Here is a 15,931-nt window from a genome sequence, read left to right on the forward strand (position 1 = left end):
AGGACCAATAAGAGTACCTGAACATGGATGGTGTTAAGGTTTCCTGTAAGGTACATTTTATTTTCTTGGGTACAAGATGAAGGATCTGAGACCTAGACACTTCATCTAACTCTCTTAAGGCCACACATCTTAAGAAGTGGTACAGGCAGAACTTGAACCCAGATCCTCTAGCCTCAGAGTTGACTAGTTTCAAAGCTTTGCTCTGTGCCCTAAGAATAGGACCAGAGACTGATTAGTAAGCCAGGATATTAGATCAAAACAGAATATGCAGCCACATTAACAGGGCTGAGCTCTTTAAAATGCTTCCCTTGGGTTCATTAAACTCTCCCCCAACCACTATGCTCTTACCCACTCCTGATTGCTAAGGAGTCTGTTTTCTATGGGGGCTGAGGTGAGTTTAAGCTAAATAGGAGTTAAATGGTCCCAGTCTTGAAGTTATGAGGCTGGGGAGGCAGGAAACCAGGCTCTCCACTGTCTCATGTAGTTCCTTACACAAAGTCATTGTACAGAAAGAAACTGAGGCTCTGAAAAGGCAAGTGAAGTACTCAGTATCATCCAACTAGTAAGAGGATAGGCACTCAAATCCAGGGTCTTTAATCTTACGTACAAGGCCCTTTTCATTATACCAGAGCTTCTTACACACTGCCATCTAACTCCAAGATTGTGGGATTCTACACCTAACCAATCTTTATTTAGTGTTTAGTGATTCAGAAAGTACATGTTAAGCTTCTTTTATAGTGGTGTATGTAAAGATGCAAATTCCCAATCGCTAAGGATCTGCAGTTATAGAAATCTCAGTATCAGTGAGCCCAAAGTAACAAGTCTTTTCATGTATTAATTAAGTGCAGTCTGTTCTCCTTCTTATCCATCATTGGATAAGTATCTTCTCCCAGAGTGGTCAGAAGGACAAAGTTCATTTTATCTAGGAGACTAAAGAATTAAAAATGTAAAAAGCAAAAAAAAAAAAAAAAAAAAAAAAAAGACTCAAATTAGGTGTGAACAAATTCCTTATCATTGGAAACCAATTAGGAGGTAGGAAAAGAGTTCAGCATTAGCTTCTAGGAAATGTGCTTTGGCAAAAATTATAGACCCCTAACCTGGACATACAATCAGCAACATACCATTCCTAAATCAAAATCAAATTTTCCTGAAGTATTTCAATGAGCCATCCAGTCTCTGGCATGAACTCTGTTTTGGCCTCAGTTCACAATTACAAGAGCTGATTCACACAGTCTCAGAATTGACCATTCCCTTCCATGGTGGATTTGGGGTGGAATAGAGATAAAGAATTACATTCTTTGTTAGCATGTGTGATGAAGCGGATCTTTCCTTCCTGACTTTTCTCCATTCGTTGGGTTATGCAGTTGGGTCTCAACCAGCAACTGGTTTGTCCTGGCCACCACTATTAAGTCCAGTGTTCTGCGATTGTGGAAACATGGGCCACCTCTGCTTAGAGAGTCCTTAAATCTTATATCCTCTTTCAGCATCCAAAAGTGACTTCCAATCACTTACCCATCAAGTCTACACTTCCCTACCTAGTTGTAAAGGTTCTTGAGATGCTTCCTCCTCCTTCCCTTTCAGTTCCATCTTCCTCTGTTCTGTCACACCCTTCCTGTGGTCTATCCACATGCGTTCACTTCTCTCATTCAGGCCAATAAGCTCTATACTCAGAAATCTGGGTTTTTTCTTTCCTATAAGAAGTCCTCCATGACTGTTCCAACCCAAATTGCTCTCCCCTTCTCTGAACTCTTAATACACTCAATAAATAATACACAGTTTAGCACTAGACCTGTCTGAGTATTTCATCTGTACTAGCCTGAACTGCTTAATTCAGCTGCAAGCTTTCTGGAACCAAGAGATGGTCTTTGGTGTCCACTCTTGGATGGAATGGAATGGAGGTTGTATGGAAGGAAGGCATATTTTCCAATGCAATAAAACTAAGAACACACACAATTTAAGAGTTAAAAACTCACCAGCACTCCTGGAGATTAATAAAAGCATAATTGAGGTTTTCACCAATGAGCCTCAGAGCTGTGGGGTCACCTGTTCATAAAAGGCAAGTATAACACTTGCTTTGTCAGTATGTGTACTAAAAGGCAAGTATATTCTTACATGGCAGCACATAGTGGGAATGGTTTCCAGCAATAGAAGGACCTCATTAAGTTCACCCCAACGGAAGCAGTGCTCATTTTCATTACCTCAAGATGAGGGACAGTCAGACATGAAAGGTGTTAACATCAGCTCAGAATGTGAAACTGGCTGTTGAGAAAGGAGAACTGTAAGCTTTTCTTTAGAAGATCTTTCTGCAGGACTTAAATTTGCTGACATTTTACCCTCAGGCCTTTACCTGTTTTCGAAGATAAACCACAGTTGAGTGAATCAAAATAATTTTGCAGCAAACAGTCATCTGACCAAAGCAAACCCATTGAGACAGAGCTTGTAGGTGATTACCCATTTCCAGCCTCCATCAGACATGAATTTATTGATCAAAGGAGAAAAATGAATTGAAAACTAAGTGTTCATCCGAACTCCATTTCCTGAGTTATCTTGGGGTTATGGAGAGTCTTAGCTATAGAGTTATCACCAATAATCCATCTCACTAGATGGTCACTAGATCTTCTTAAGTGTCTTAAACTTAGCACTACTGGAATAATTTTAGCCATTTTGCTGTGTGTTTTCTATAAAAGCCAAAGATTTCCACGTGCATCTATAGACATTTACAGATATCCCTTAAGTATTGTGGCTTCAGAAGCTCATGCTATTGATAGCAAATAATGTACCATTCTCTTTTATAAGCATAAATTCTTCCCTCCTTCAATTTTATACAAGTAATACTAATTCATTAAGAGACAGAGCCAGGTTGCTATCCATATAATGTCAAATCTACCAGGTGTAATGAACACAGGTAGTGAATGATTCCTTTTAGTGCTCATCTTTTGACAGCACATAGCACATTGCCTGGCCTGATAAACATCAAGCAAATTATATGTGCCAACCACTGTGCCAACACTGTTTTTGTTTTTCAGGAAAAACATGATTTCTGTGCTCAGGTCATTCACAATCTGGTTGAAGAGATGGATATTGAATAAATAAAATATATAGTTTAGAATTTTTGAAGGGTATGAAAAAGAAAAAGTTCTAAACAAGACATGATTATACCAGGAATAAATCAGGGGCCTTAATTTAAATCGGCAATCAGAGAGCTCTTCACCAAGAAAATGACATTTGTAACTGAGCCCTGAGGGATAAGTTGAGGTGGGCCAAGAAAGGAGCAGGTGGTCAGCCTTCCATATAGAGCATGGGCAAATGCCTGGGAACAGGGAATAATTTAGTGTATCCGAGGAACTGGGTGAAAGCTACTGGTGTTGAAGTGCATTGGAAGGATGGTACGAGATAAGGTCCAAGAGTAGGCAGTAAGAAGTATAAAGTCTATAATGGAAAAGAACAAAAGAAAAGCAGAGGATGATAGCCATCTAATTTACATTCTTTAAAAGAATTCTCTGGATGCTGTATGGAGAATGGGTTCGAAAAAGACAAGATTACCTATATGGGAAATCTATGGCAGAGACCTAGAGGAAAGAAAATGGTGGCTTGTTCTAGAATGGTATCAGTAGTGTTGGAAGTAATTGTATGGAAGCAAGAAATCTCTTGGAAATGAAATCTAAGAGGACTTTGAGAGATGTATTGATGTTGGGCAGAGAAGAAGCCAAGTTTAATGGTCACATGTGTAACCAACAAATGATAGATGGTAGTGCTATTTATGAGGAAGTATTGAGAACAGTTTGGCAGAGGTGATGAGGGAAAAAAATTAGTTTTCTATGCCAATGAGACATTCTGAAGAATATATAAAGTAAACTTTAATTAGAGACAGACTATAGCAGTCAGAAGTGAAGTATGAATCTGAGTTGTCACCATATTGAAAGTACTTAAAGCCATGGTAAATGAGATATTCCCAGCAAGATGATAGAGAAAAAAGGAAAAGGCTGAGAATAAAGCTGGATGAGGGGATGTCAAAAATAAAATAAAATGAATTAAGAGGAAGAACAACAGATGAGTGCAAAATGACAAAAGCTAACAGGAAAGGAATATTGACAAAGAGTACTGAATTCTCCTGAAAAAGGTTTTTAAAAATGAAATTGCTCGTTAGATTTATTAGTTATGGATTGGTGCGTTTGATGAATGACAAAGTAATTTTGGTGGAGAGATGCATCATGAAAAATCTTGGAGCAGGTGGAAAAGGAACGGCATACAAGAAAATAAAGACAACAGATGCAGACAACTCTTTCTAGAAACTTTACAGTAGAAGAAGGAAGAGAAACAGGGCTAGGGTGCAAGGAGAGACAGATTTGGAGTAAAAGGAAATAGCAACCATCAGGGAATCTATGTAAATGTGAGATTCAGTGTAAGCTGGTATTTGTCTTAGCCTAGGTTCTCTAAAACACGTCTGAGGAAGAACTTATATGCAAGTAATTTATTTTTATACCTAAACCCAAGGAAAGAGATTGGATGACTAAGGAGAACAAAATAAAGAAGGAAAGCCAACTTAGGAATGTATTATCAGCTCATCACCACCAGAAAATTGGGGTTCAGTCATGTTAGAGTCCTTCCTAAGTGTCATTTAGAATATATTCAGAATTCTTCACCCAAATAATAGAAGACAGGAGTTCAACACTAGTCAAAAGTTGCCCTATGGGGTACCAACTCCCTTGCACTTCCCAATTTGCACACGTCTCTGAATGGTAGAACAGATCCCTTTAGGTGTCCCACTCAGAGGTGGCAAAGAAGCCCAGGGCAGAAAATGAGACAATCAGTATAGCTGCAACCAATATCTGTCAAGTTAAGTCTGTATGTAGTTAGTTGCTATGGTAACAGCTAGAGTAAAAGATGGACCGAGAGAATGAAGCAGAGTATAGAGGTGTCTGATAGAATGTCTACCTGGATATTCACACACTCCACATCCTTTCCAGTCTCAAGAGATGAGATGGGTTGTGTATAGTTCATGACAGAGTTGGCCCATAGGTTCTACCGATTCTTGGCCTGCAGTCTTCCCTGGCTCTGTTTCAGATTAATTACTCCAGGTAGCAATGATGGCAGACAAGTTAAGTAAGAATTTTTATATATTCCCCGTGACAGATTCAAGAAATGTTTTAGAAACATCAGCCAATTAAATCAATATTTTATGAGCACATACTACATTCCAAATCTGCACACAGTTGTATAGACTGTCAGAGGATATTAAATATGGTCCTTACTTTGATATCTCATTAAGGGCATACGTCATAGATACATGAGAAGGGATCTAAAAATGGTAGATGGCCGGATATGATTAAATTAAAATGTGGAATAGGGCTGTGTCAAGCTAGTAGATACTTACTTGTGGCAATGTTTCTGTTAGAATGAGTAGAATCTCAGATTGTGGAAAGCAACTGTGAAAGCCATTTGTTTTTGTAGAAACATCAAGCTCTCAATGTTGGCAGAAATTCTCTCTGGGTGGTCAAACTAGAGGTGATTTTTTACTTTCTTCTCTAAATGTTACCATATTTTCCATAATTCCCACACTCAACATTTATTACTTTTATATTCTAAGAATTTTTTTAACATAACCAAAGGATGTGGGACAACTAGAACTCTCATACACTGCTGATGGCAACGCATAATGGTAGTCACTTTGAAAAACAGTTCAGCAGATTCTAATAAAGTTAAACATACACTTACCATGCGACTCAGCAATTCTACTCCTAGGTATTTATCCAAGATAAAGAAAAATGTTCTTTCTCTCGCTCTCTTTCACGTGAAATGCGTACATGCCTACACACAAACACCACCACCACCACCAATGTTTAAAGCAGCTTTTTAATTATCACAAAAACTGGAAACAATCTGTATGTCCTTCAACTTATAAATGGATAAACTTTGATACACCCTTACAATGGAATACTACTCAGCAATAAAAAACAATGAACTATTGATAAATACAACATGATGGAAGAATATCAAATGCATTATACTGGATGAAAGAAGCCAGATTCAAAAAGTTGCATAATATATAATTGCACTCATATAACATTTTGGAAGAGGCAAAATCATAGGAACAGAAACTGATCAAAACAAAGGAGTACCCATCAAGGGCTGTTGAAGTAATCAGCAGAACTGACCAAGATGGAGCCTCCATCAATCAATAAGAATGAGGAGGGAACAAAACACCTGAGAACCATTAGAGAACCCATAGCAGAATTCACTGACTCTGAGTTTAGAAGCAAAGAACAAGATACCAAAGTCTACTCTAGCATCATAAACCCAAAAGGACACATGATCCTTCACGATGACTGTACCAGTGAAGATTCTTTACATTGCAAATGACCAAGACCAACTCTGGTTGGTCAGCCAAACATAGAAAAGAAAAATGGTAGTGAGGAGGTATTAGAAGGATTCAGAGCAACTCACAAGAAAGAAGGAAATGCTGAACAAGAAGGTGTCAAACAACTCTCATGTGTCACTTCAAAACGTTTACCACTGCTGTGGCAGCCATTCCACTCACATTCAACCAGCTTAATGAAGGTGCAAATGGACTGCACCTAGCTTAGCCTTGTATACCTCTCATTTCCTGTCCTAGGTCTTCTGTCCTGGCAGGAACCCACTAGACACTAGGGCATGCAAGTCAGAGGTGGGGAGTTAACACCATGGAGACACATCTGACCAAAACGAAATAATAGTCCATAAATAAATGCTTACCCTTCTCCCCAGTTCAGAGCAACAGCTCTCAGATCCATTTTGAAAATCTCCTAAATCACGTCCTTGGCATAAAGGACCAGTAACCAGTAGCGGTGGCCAACTCAACAACTTATCTTTGTATTGATTATCTTTCTTCCCTGTTTCATTACTGCTGCCACAAACTCTTTGAGCTCATTATCAAATATACTACCTATAGCCCAGGCTTCTCAAGACTTGCTTCCTGGGGAACCCAGGCTAAAACAAGCAGGCCTTGGGAAGGATCCTTTATAGTTCTGGACATTTCAGCTACAGAAATTTATGGTTTATCTCTTAAGGGTGATGGCACCAGCAGACTCAGCTCTCATCAACTTCCAAACACTTCCCAGGAGACAGTCTGATTGACACAGTTTAGGTTACATGCATACTCCATCAAAGGGCACAGAACCTCATGTTCTAATCTCAACAGAATTATTTGGACTGGGGTCAGCTCTCCAAAGAATATGTGAAGGTGGGAAACAAAGGGTGATTTAGGAACATTTTGTTATCTAGTTACAAGTTGCTTTTTGATCATGTTAACTTATCTTAAAAAAAAAAAACAAAAAAAACAAAAAGAGCATTGTGCATGTGGCATAGCAGCCCCTTTCTGCTTTAAGTATAAGTTTATTTTCTCCAAGGAATCAATACCTTGCTAGACCTTGGTCACAGCCTTAAAATAGAAAAGGTAAGCATGAGTCAAGAATATTATGGAATTTTCTGGTAGGTTTTTCTGATAGCTCAAAATCGTTATTTTGAATTTGGAAAGCTCATACCTTAGCAATTGTTAAGATAGCCATGTTCACTTTTTTCTCACTCTTATTTTGTCTCTCTCTAGGTTAATATCCAACACAGGTATTAAGCACTTGCCAGCTGTTCACAAGATTCAATCTCTCCAAAAGGTTCTACTGTAAGTTTTTCCTTGAGTATTTACCTAACCAATAGATGCTTGCCCAACAGCCACTGGGCCTGTAATATGTATTGTTTAGCCTACATCCTCCAAATATGTCACTCTGGGTAAGCAGAGGTAGTAAGGCCAAGAGCAAGCAACTTTGGTTTTACCTGAAAGCCAGCTAAGCTCAGTGTGGAGACAGAAGTCTCCTCAATAAGACTGTTATCAACACAACCAGTTTGTAGCAAATCAAGTAGTCTCTCCTTTCTTCACTATTTAGTGATTTACATGCCCTTCCTGCTACAACTACCCCACCACCCCAGTCTTCTCCCACCCTCACCTCTTCCCTCCAGAAATCTACTATACTAGGCATAAAGAAACCACTTGACAGACAAATTCACACTGTCAGCAAGATAAGCTATTTGCCTTTTCCCAAGACATCTGAATTTTAATTTTTTTTAACCTTTATTTATTTTTGAGACAGAGAGAGACAGAGCGTGAATGGGGGAGGGTCAGAGAGAGGGAGACACAAAATCTGAAACAGGCTCCAGGCTCTGAGCTGTCAGCACAGAGCCTGACGTGGGGCTCGAACTGACCAACTGCGAGATCACGACCTGAGCCGAAGTCAGACGCTCAACCGACTGAGCCACCCAGGCGCCCCAAGACATCTGAATTTTTAAAGAACAGGGGGAAAAAGTGTGTAGTGCCAAGTGTATTTTCAATAGTGAAATTGTAAGAATCGGGAAGCGGTATAAGGAGCTAAGGACAAAGGGGAAAAAGGAGAGAAAAAGAAAATCTTAACATTTCTCAAATTGTTCTAAGCAGTTTACCACTTCTGTATACAGTTTATTTGTTAAATCTGACCCAACAGTCAAGCTTGATGGGAGGATGAGGGACACAAACCAAAAAATGAGACTTTCCCCACCCCTTCATTCAGGAAGAGAAAAATCAATGCTACAATTTTTCCTGTGACCCAGGTAGAAAAGGAGGTCAAGTGGCTGTGAGAGGGGAATTGAGACAGGAGGAAGATGAAGTCCCAACTATAGGGAATGGAGAAGTTTGGTTTGGAGGTGAAAGGTAGCTTTGGCATACTGAGCAGTCAAGGATAATAAAGGAGTCTCCTACAACTTTAACACAGTGAAATTAGCTAAGGAAATGTTCAGAGACAAGAGACTGCATGTCTGCAATTTCACTTTTAAGAACGGATATACTGAAGATAAATTAGAGGTCATTTATTTCCCTAACTCTGAACTCATCATCTTTCCAAACAGTAACTGTTCAAACATTGCCTCAGCTAAAGACCACATCATGCCAAGGAAATTAAATGCTGGAAGGTTACTTGAGTGGAGCTGGCATAAATACCTAATGTACCTGTTCTTTCTTCTAGAGACATTCAAGATAATATAAACATCCACACAGTCGAAAGAAATTCTTTCATGGGGCTGAGTTTTGAAAGTATGATTTTGTAAGTAAAGAAAAAAACTCCAATGGAGTAACATTTGGTTTTTCATTTAATCATCTTTTTCTTAACAGGATGCTCCTTTTGTGTTTAGGTAACTTTGGCATTTCACCATTTAAATTTCTGTCTGGTTCAGTATTTTTCTCTCATTTCCATCTTTGCATTTCAGAATCACAACATGGAGTCATGTTAATAATTTATGATTCTGTGGTGCGATTCAAGTATTTAAAATTGCTCTGTGAGTGATGGTCTCCTGTGATGCAACATCTGTTCTGAAGGACAGAACTCATGCATCAATAAAGCTAGTTATTGCCTGGCAAGGCTTTTGTTGCCCAGAGAAAAAGATCAAGAAGGAGGCTGAATTCAAAAGATATTCTCTCATAACCATGCCAAGCAGCTCCTATTCAACCCCATGCTGGGCATAAGATGACTTCTCATTTTCTTGGAACAATCACGTTTTTTTAATGAGCCTGAGTTACTCCCTCTGACTTTTGGTAATGTTTTTAAATGCACTATGTGCCATTGATGGACTACTTTGGAATCTTCTCTATTTAGGAGCCAGTGTGACAGTTTACCCACTCCCCAAAATGGCCAAGAAATAGAGTGCTAGAGTCTACCCAAGAGTTTGTGGGACCCATGAAAGTTAGGTTAACAGAATGGCATTTGGGAAACTGGTAATTGCCATTACATCTGTAAAGAAAGCATTTTATCCTTCCATTTCACAAATTGTCGCAATTTTTAAAAATATAGTAATGTGTGTGTCTGTTTGTCTTTAAAATATGTCATTATGGGGGCGCCTGGGTGGCGCAGTCGGTTAAGCGTCCGACTTCAGCCAGGTCACGATCTCGCGGTCCGTGAGTTCGAGCCCCGCATCGGGCTCTGGGCTGATGGCTCGGAGCCTGGAGCCTGTTTCCGATTCTGTGTCTCCCTCTCTCTCTGCCCCTCCCCCGTTCATGCTCTGTCTCTCTCTGTCCCAAAAATAAATAAACGTTGAAAAAAAAAATGTCATTATGTACAAAAGGTAAGTTCCAGCCAAGAAAGAATTTTAGTCATTTTCAAAGCAGCAACATGATTCAGTGACTACTCAGCAATACAAAAAAGGAAAGGGGGAAGAAACAGAGATGAGGAAATATTGAAGATTAAAGCTAGGCACAGCATTTGATGTAAATTAATTACAAAGAACAACAGAAAGGTTTCAAAGAGACTAGTGGAGGAATTGCAAGTGTGAAGGAAAAAATAAAATTGAAGGCATGTATTACAACAAAAATTTTTAGTGAGTCCTACCTAAGCCTTGCTTTTAATATGCTGATGATATTCAGAATTTATGTACACATGTATTGGAATGAGTTGATGGGGTGTGGGAAATATGAGTGAAGGAGAGAGCAAAATAAATGAATTAAAATATAAACAGAACTAAAAGTCTGCAAAATAAAAGCAACTATTCTAAGACTGAAGAAGGATTAATTTATTCCAACTGGCGTGTGATGTGAGGGTTGAAGGAACAGTTTAATGAGGGAAAGGTGGCTGAGAAAGGAAGTTGCGTCTAAGATAGGCTTTAACGATAAGTGGGATGTAGCCAGGCAAAGAGCAAACAGAAGAAACAGAATCATCAAGGATATGAAGATTAAAAAGAAAAAAAAAAGGAATACGGGAGATAGAAGGAAAAGGGGAAAATAGCAAGCACCTTAGTAACATCAGCCTGGCGGGTTAGAGCACAAACAACAGTGAATGGACTGCCGTGCTACATATGGAAGGAGACTAGTGATAAAGGTCATCAGTTGTCCCTGGATATCTGTGCTTCTTGTGCTTCTTTAAAACTTGCCTTGGGGCACCTGGGTGGCTCAGTCGGTTAAGCGGCCGACTTCAGCTAAGGTCATGAGCTTGCGGTCCGTGAGTTCGAGCCCCGCGTCGGGCTCTGGGCTGACAGCTCAGAGCCTGGAGCCTGTTTCCGATTCTGTGTCTCTCTCTCTGACCCTCCTCTGTTCATGCTCTGTCTCTCTCTGTCTCAAAAATGAATAAACGTTAAAAAAAAATTTTTTTAAATAATAAAAAAATAAAACTTGCCTTAACACAGGTGTCATTTTTAAATCTAGTGATTCAAAGTCACTTAATATTATCATGTGGCAAATCTATTAACAGAATATTTTATAAAAATGTATCATTAAGTGCGAGTGTGCTGATATTTCCACTGTTTTCTACTTTGGCAAGCCATTATTTTTGTCTAGAACACAAGACAGAAGAGCATACTCTCCCAAAAAGGAGAGCTTTCTTGAGAGTCAATACTTCTCAGACATATCTCTAAAGGATAAATTCATTTTTGTGAGAACAAAATCTTTTCTTGACCTCAGATGGTCCTTACCCATAGATAATAGAATCAGAAAATTCATACTCAACACAGATTAACACTCCAGTTTTTCTTAATTTGGGTGCTACCTCTGGATGCAGGGCTACTTTCTCCCCCTATGAATATTCAGAAAAGGAAGCATGGCAAAATGGCATGGAGGACTGATAACATTTTCTATGCACTGGCATTTTTCAAAATACTGACACCCTGTTCTAAAAATACCTTTATTGTACATATACAACATACATATAAATATTACACACACACATTTTTTTTTCAAACAACCCAGTAATAAAGGATTATCAAATACTTGGCTAGTGACTCAGAGGAAAATGAGTGATTAAATGTCCACCATGTTGAGGCCTCTGAGCCCCTTCCCACCCCTACCCTGCAACCAGAGGGTCCGAATGAAAACACCTAGCCATGGCCAATTAGCAGAATGGCCTCAGATTTGGGGAAAAATTAAATGAGGCTACAGGTCTATCAGCTCCCACACATCCCAGCCATAGAAAAGGCTCACTCCATGTGCATTTCCTCTCTTCCTCAACCGGTTTCTATCTCTCTTGCCTACCCCAGGGAGCTTTAATAGGCCAGGTCACCCCCAGCACCTTCACTCTTCAGGCTGAGAGCAATTTCTGCTTCTGGAGCTCCTGAGCCTCTACCAAAGCTACCTATGTGTAAAAATTCGAGAAAACCATGATCCAGTTATTCATTAGTCAATACAGTGCCCAGATTGTCCTTGTCGTCATCATCATCAGGCTTTAAAATGACCATTGTCTCTCTTAAGAGGCTAAGAGTTATACTTCATAAGTGTCAGCTTCTCGTTGTTAGTGGCTGAGTGCTACCACCTCATGTAAATCCCAGGGCAGAGGTTCTGGGCATCACTTGGTTTTTGTGTAAAGATCCATTGTTGACATCAAAAAATTCTACCCTCTCCCCATATGATGGTATCCATTGATTAAGAAAAGTCCATAAAGACAAAGGGTTACTTCAAATACAGTAATTCTTCTAAATTAGCCTCTATAATATGTAATCATAACAACATCTATTTGCAGGAAATATATGTACAGAAAATACTATCTTGTGTTCAGAAACATAGTTGGAGCCCATCTGGATTTACATACCCCTTGTGTTAGATGAAGGGTCAGCCAAACCTGGACCATAAATTAGTACAAGTTTTTAGAAGTGAACATTTTGACTGCAGGGAACATTACCATTGAAAGTAAGTTAAGTAAAATGGTATCCTGCGAAAGAGAAGACAAGAGAAGACAAGACAGACAAAAGACAGGCAAGAAAAGACAGGCAAGAAAGAAAGAGAAAGAGAAAAAGAGAGAGAAAGAGAGAGAGAAAGGGAGGGAGGGGGAGAGGGGGTGAGAGAAAGGGGGAGGGGGAGAGATGGGGAGGGGAGAGAGAGAGAAAGGGGGAGAGAGAAAGCAAGAAATCCACTCTTTTCTTTTTTTTTTTTTTTTAATTTTTTTTTCAACGTTTATTTTTGGGACAGAGAAAGACAGAGCATGAACGGGGGTGGGGCAGAGAGAGAGGGAGACACAGAATCGGAAACAGGCTCCAGGCTCTGAGCCATCAGCCCAGAGCCTGACGCGGGGCTCGAACTCACGGACCGCGAGATCGTGACCTGGCTGAAGTCGGACGCTTAACCGACTGCGCCACCCAGGCGCCCCGAAATCCACTCTTTTCAATAGACCGCTATTACAAAAAAATTTTTACTCTGGTGTTACATTTTAAATTTAGTGGAAACATTTGTGACATTGCTTTATAAGTGCCTGTATAAATCATCTATGTAATATCCTCCATTTTGCCTCTTGGCCCACAAAACCTAAAATGTACTGCCTGGCCCTTTACAGAAGAAGTTCGCTAATCTCCTGTGTTTGATCCAAAATCCCAGGGACCTACATCCCACAGGTTAGGGGCAGCTGCTCCAGCAACTCACTACCTGGGAACAGGTTGACAAAGCAGTCAGGAGGCTGGAGAGCTGGGGTGTAGGCAGGTAGTGGCAAGGTTAGTGGGGTGTGGGGGTGTATAGCCACTTCTTGGCCATCAGAACTCACCAATTGGTTGCTTATGTTTTAAGAAGATTTATCTGGTTCCTGTCTAGATTTTTTTTTTTTTTTTTTTTTTTTTTAGGTATACTGGTTGTCAGGAAAAAGGAAAAAAACATGCTGTTGCTGTCCTGTGATTTTAAGTGTTTCTAGTTACCCATTGCAGGCCACGAAATAGAGTCCTGAACATGCAGGAGCCTCTCTGGCTCGGTTTTTCAAACACTGTAAACCCACTGAGCCTGACAGGAAAAAGAACCTGACAGCAAATCAAGAGCAGGCGGTCAAAGGCTCCTCAGGCTAAGCTCTCCCAACCTCGATTTTGTTTTGTTTTCAGATCCATCCAGGAGCACAGCAGTGCTGTGTTGTCAGCCCAAGGTTTCCTTGGGCTCCCCTATCCAGGCAGACCTGCTCACCGTCCTCTGCACACTCAGGATGACTGTTCCACATCCAGCCCCCATCAACCTCAAAGCCCCCTCCTGCTCCCACTCACAGTACTGTGCCCTGCCACAGCCCAGTCTCTGTAATTGATTTCTCTTCCTTTCTGGCTTAACCCAGAGCCACCTCCACAAGCCTTCAATAACCAGGTCCCTATGGGTCACAGGAGATGTTCAGGTTGTCTGACAGCTTAATTAGATCACTTTTTGATGACAGCCAGGCCTGCTGTTATGGATGAGCATGGGTGAGAGACATAAGATCTTAGAGAAAGGGGATACAAAATGTTCCTTGTCTTATAAGCACTTGTCCAATAATGGTATGATTTCAGTTCTGCAGGATGGCAGAGATCTTTGTCTTATCCCCCCATGGCATGGTCTCTGCCCACTAATAATGTGTGCAAAGACCTTACAGGATCCAGGTGCTAGGCCTAAGTGTGCCTTTTCAACATTTTTTTTTCTGAATAAATAATACATGCTAATTATACAAATTTCAAACATCACATAGGTTATATAGTGATAAATCAGCCTCCCTCCCACTCCTGTCCCTGAGCTTTAAGGGTGGCATTTTATTTATGCCAATAACCTGCAATGTCTGACCTTGCCCCAGTGCTTCCAATTATGAAACCCCCTGTATTGTTTGCATCTAACATTATTGGTTTTTTAATGGGCCTTTTATTTCAGATGGCTGAATAAGAATGGCATTCAAGAAATACACAACTGTGCATTCAATGGAACCCAACTAGATGAGCTGTAAGTAGCCCTGACTATCCTTCCAGGCCATTTAGAGGGAAATGGCTCTTACAACAGTGATATTTATGTGGCTTTGTGTTTCCCTTCTTTCCTCATCTCCATCCCCAGGAATCTAAGTGATAACGTTAATTTGGAAGAATTGCCTAATGATGTTTTCCAGGGAGCCTCTGGACCAGTCATTCTGTAAGTAGCTTCTCCTGTTTCCATGTGCTACATATCAACATGTATAACTTAGATGTCAACTTTCTCCAATTCAGAGAAGCTTCCCATACAGAGCTGGCAATTTTTATTTGTGTTATCTACAAATACTTACAGGGACAATTTAAGCTGATCCACATAACAGCAACAATAACAACAACAAATATTTAATGAGCCCTTACCAAGCTGCAGTGTTTTAAAAGCTTAAGATGCATTTTCAAATTTAATCCTTATAAAACCTCTGCAGGAGGAACTATTGTTCCCATTTTAGAGAAGGAAAAACTGACTTCCCTGGAGGGGTTAACTAACTCACCCAAAGCCATTGAAACTTTGGAGCATGCATTTAACATCAAACTGGTCTGACTCATAACATAGACTCTTAACGACTCTGCTATACATTCCTTCCATGAAAGGGAAAGCACAGTTCTCTTTCCTCACCTTCAATGTCTAGGAGTTTCCTCCCCTGAGAGATCCCCACACACCACTTATTTTTGGATCCTCTTTGCCTTAAATCAGACCTCTTGGGACTCATCCAGTACCTCACAGCCTAGCATGAGGACCCCTCCTCCTGGTGTTGCTTCCTCATCTCAATCTCTCCATGAGGGACTGCCCATATGCTCATCAGCTCCTGCCCCTCCACTGGGGTCATGCTAACTGCCACCTCTTCCCTGACAACCTCAGTCAACAGTGAATTCTTCCTCCTGTGACTTTGACAGCCTTTATGGCTGCAGGGACCCCAATCTCCAAGAGCTTTTTAAAAACGTGTTTTCCTGGGCTCTAAGCAAGACCAACTCCATCTACTGATAAATGTACTGTAGGAAGGAAGGAACCCAGAAGGAAGAAGTCATATGCAAGAAAAAAATAGTGAGCAAAGAAATAAGCAAACATATAAAAAAACTCAAGTTTTACTAGGTGATCCTTCTGTGGCCTGCCTAAGGTAAATTTAGGCATTTGAGAGCCACTAGCCTGAACCTCTTGACAGTCAATATCAGTTCCCATGTGTGTGTTTATCTACCTCCCTCCCATCTATCATCACTTTAATTTTCACCCAAA

At 40.2% G+C, this 15,931-nt stretch overlaps 1 protein-coding gene across 1 annotated transcript in view; it reads left to right on the forward strand.

Moving 5' to 3' along the window:
• The window catches only part of FSHR (follicle stimulating hormone receptor), a 198,193-nt gene that overhangs the window by 136,884 nt on the left and 45,378 nt on the right, over positions 1–15,931 (forward strand). Inside the window, 4 exon segments of the mRNA XM_086701137.1 lie at positions 7,583–7,654; positions 9,024–9,101; positions 14,612–14,680; positions 14,789–14,863. Of these exon segments, the coding sequence (XP_086557263.1) occupies positions 7,583–7,654; positions 9,024–9,101; positions 14,612–14,680; positions 14,789–14,863 (294 nt within the window).

This window comes from Puma concolor, chromosome A3 (genome assembly GCF_028749965.1).
Source record: "Puma concolor isolate L17-30 chromosome A3, mPumCon1.1.hap2, whole genome shotgun sequence".
Classification (NCBI taxonomy): Eukaryota; Metazoa; Chordata; class Mammalia; order Carnivora; family Felidae; genus Puma; species Puma concolor.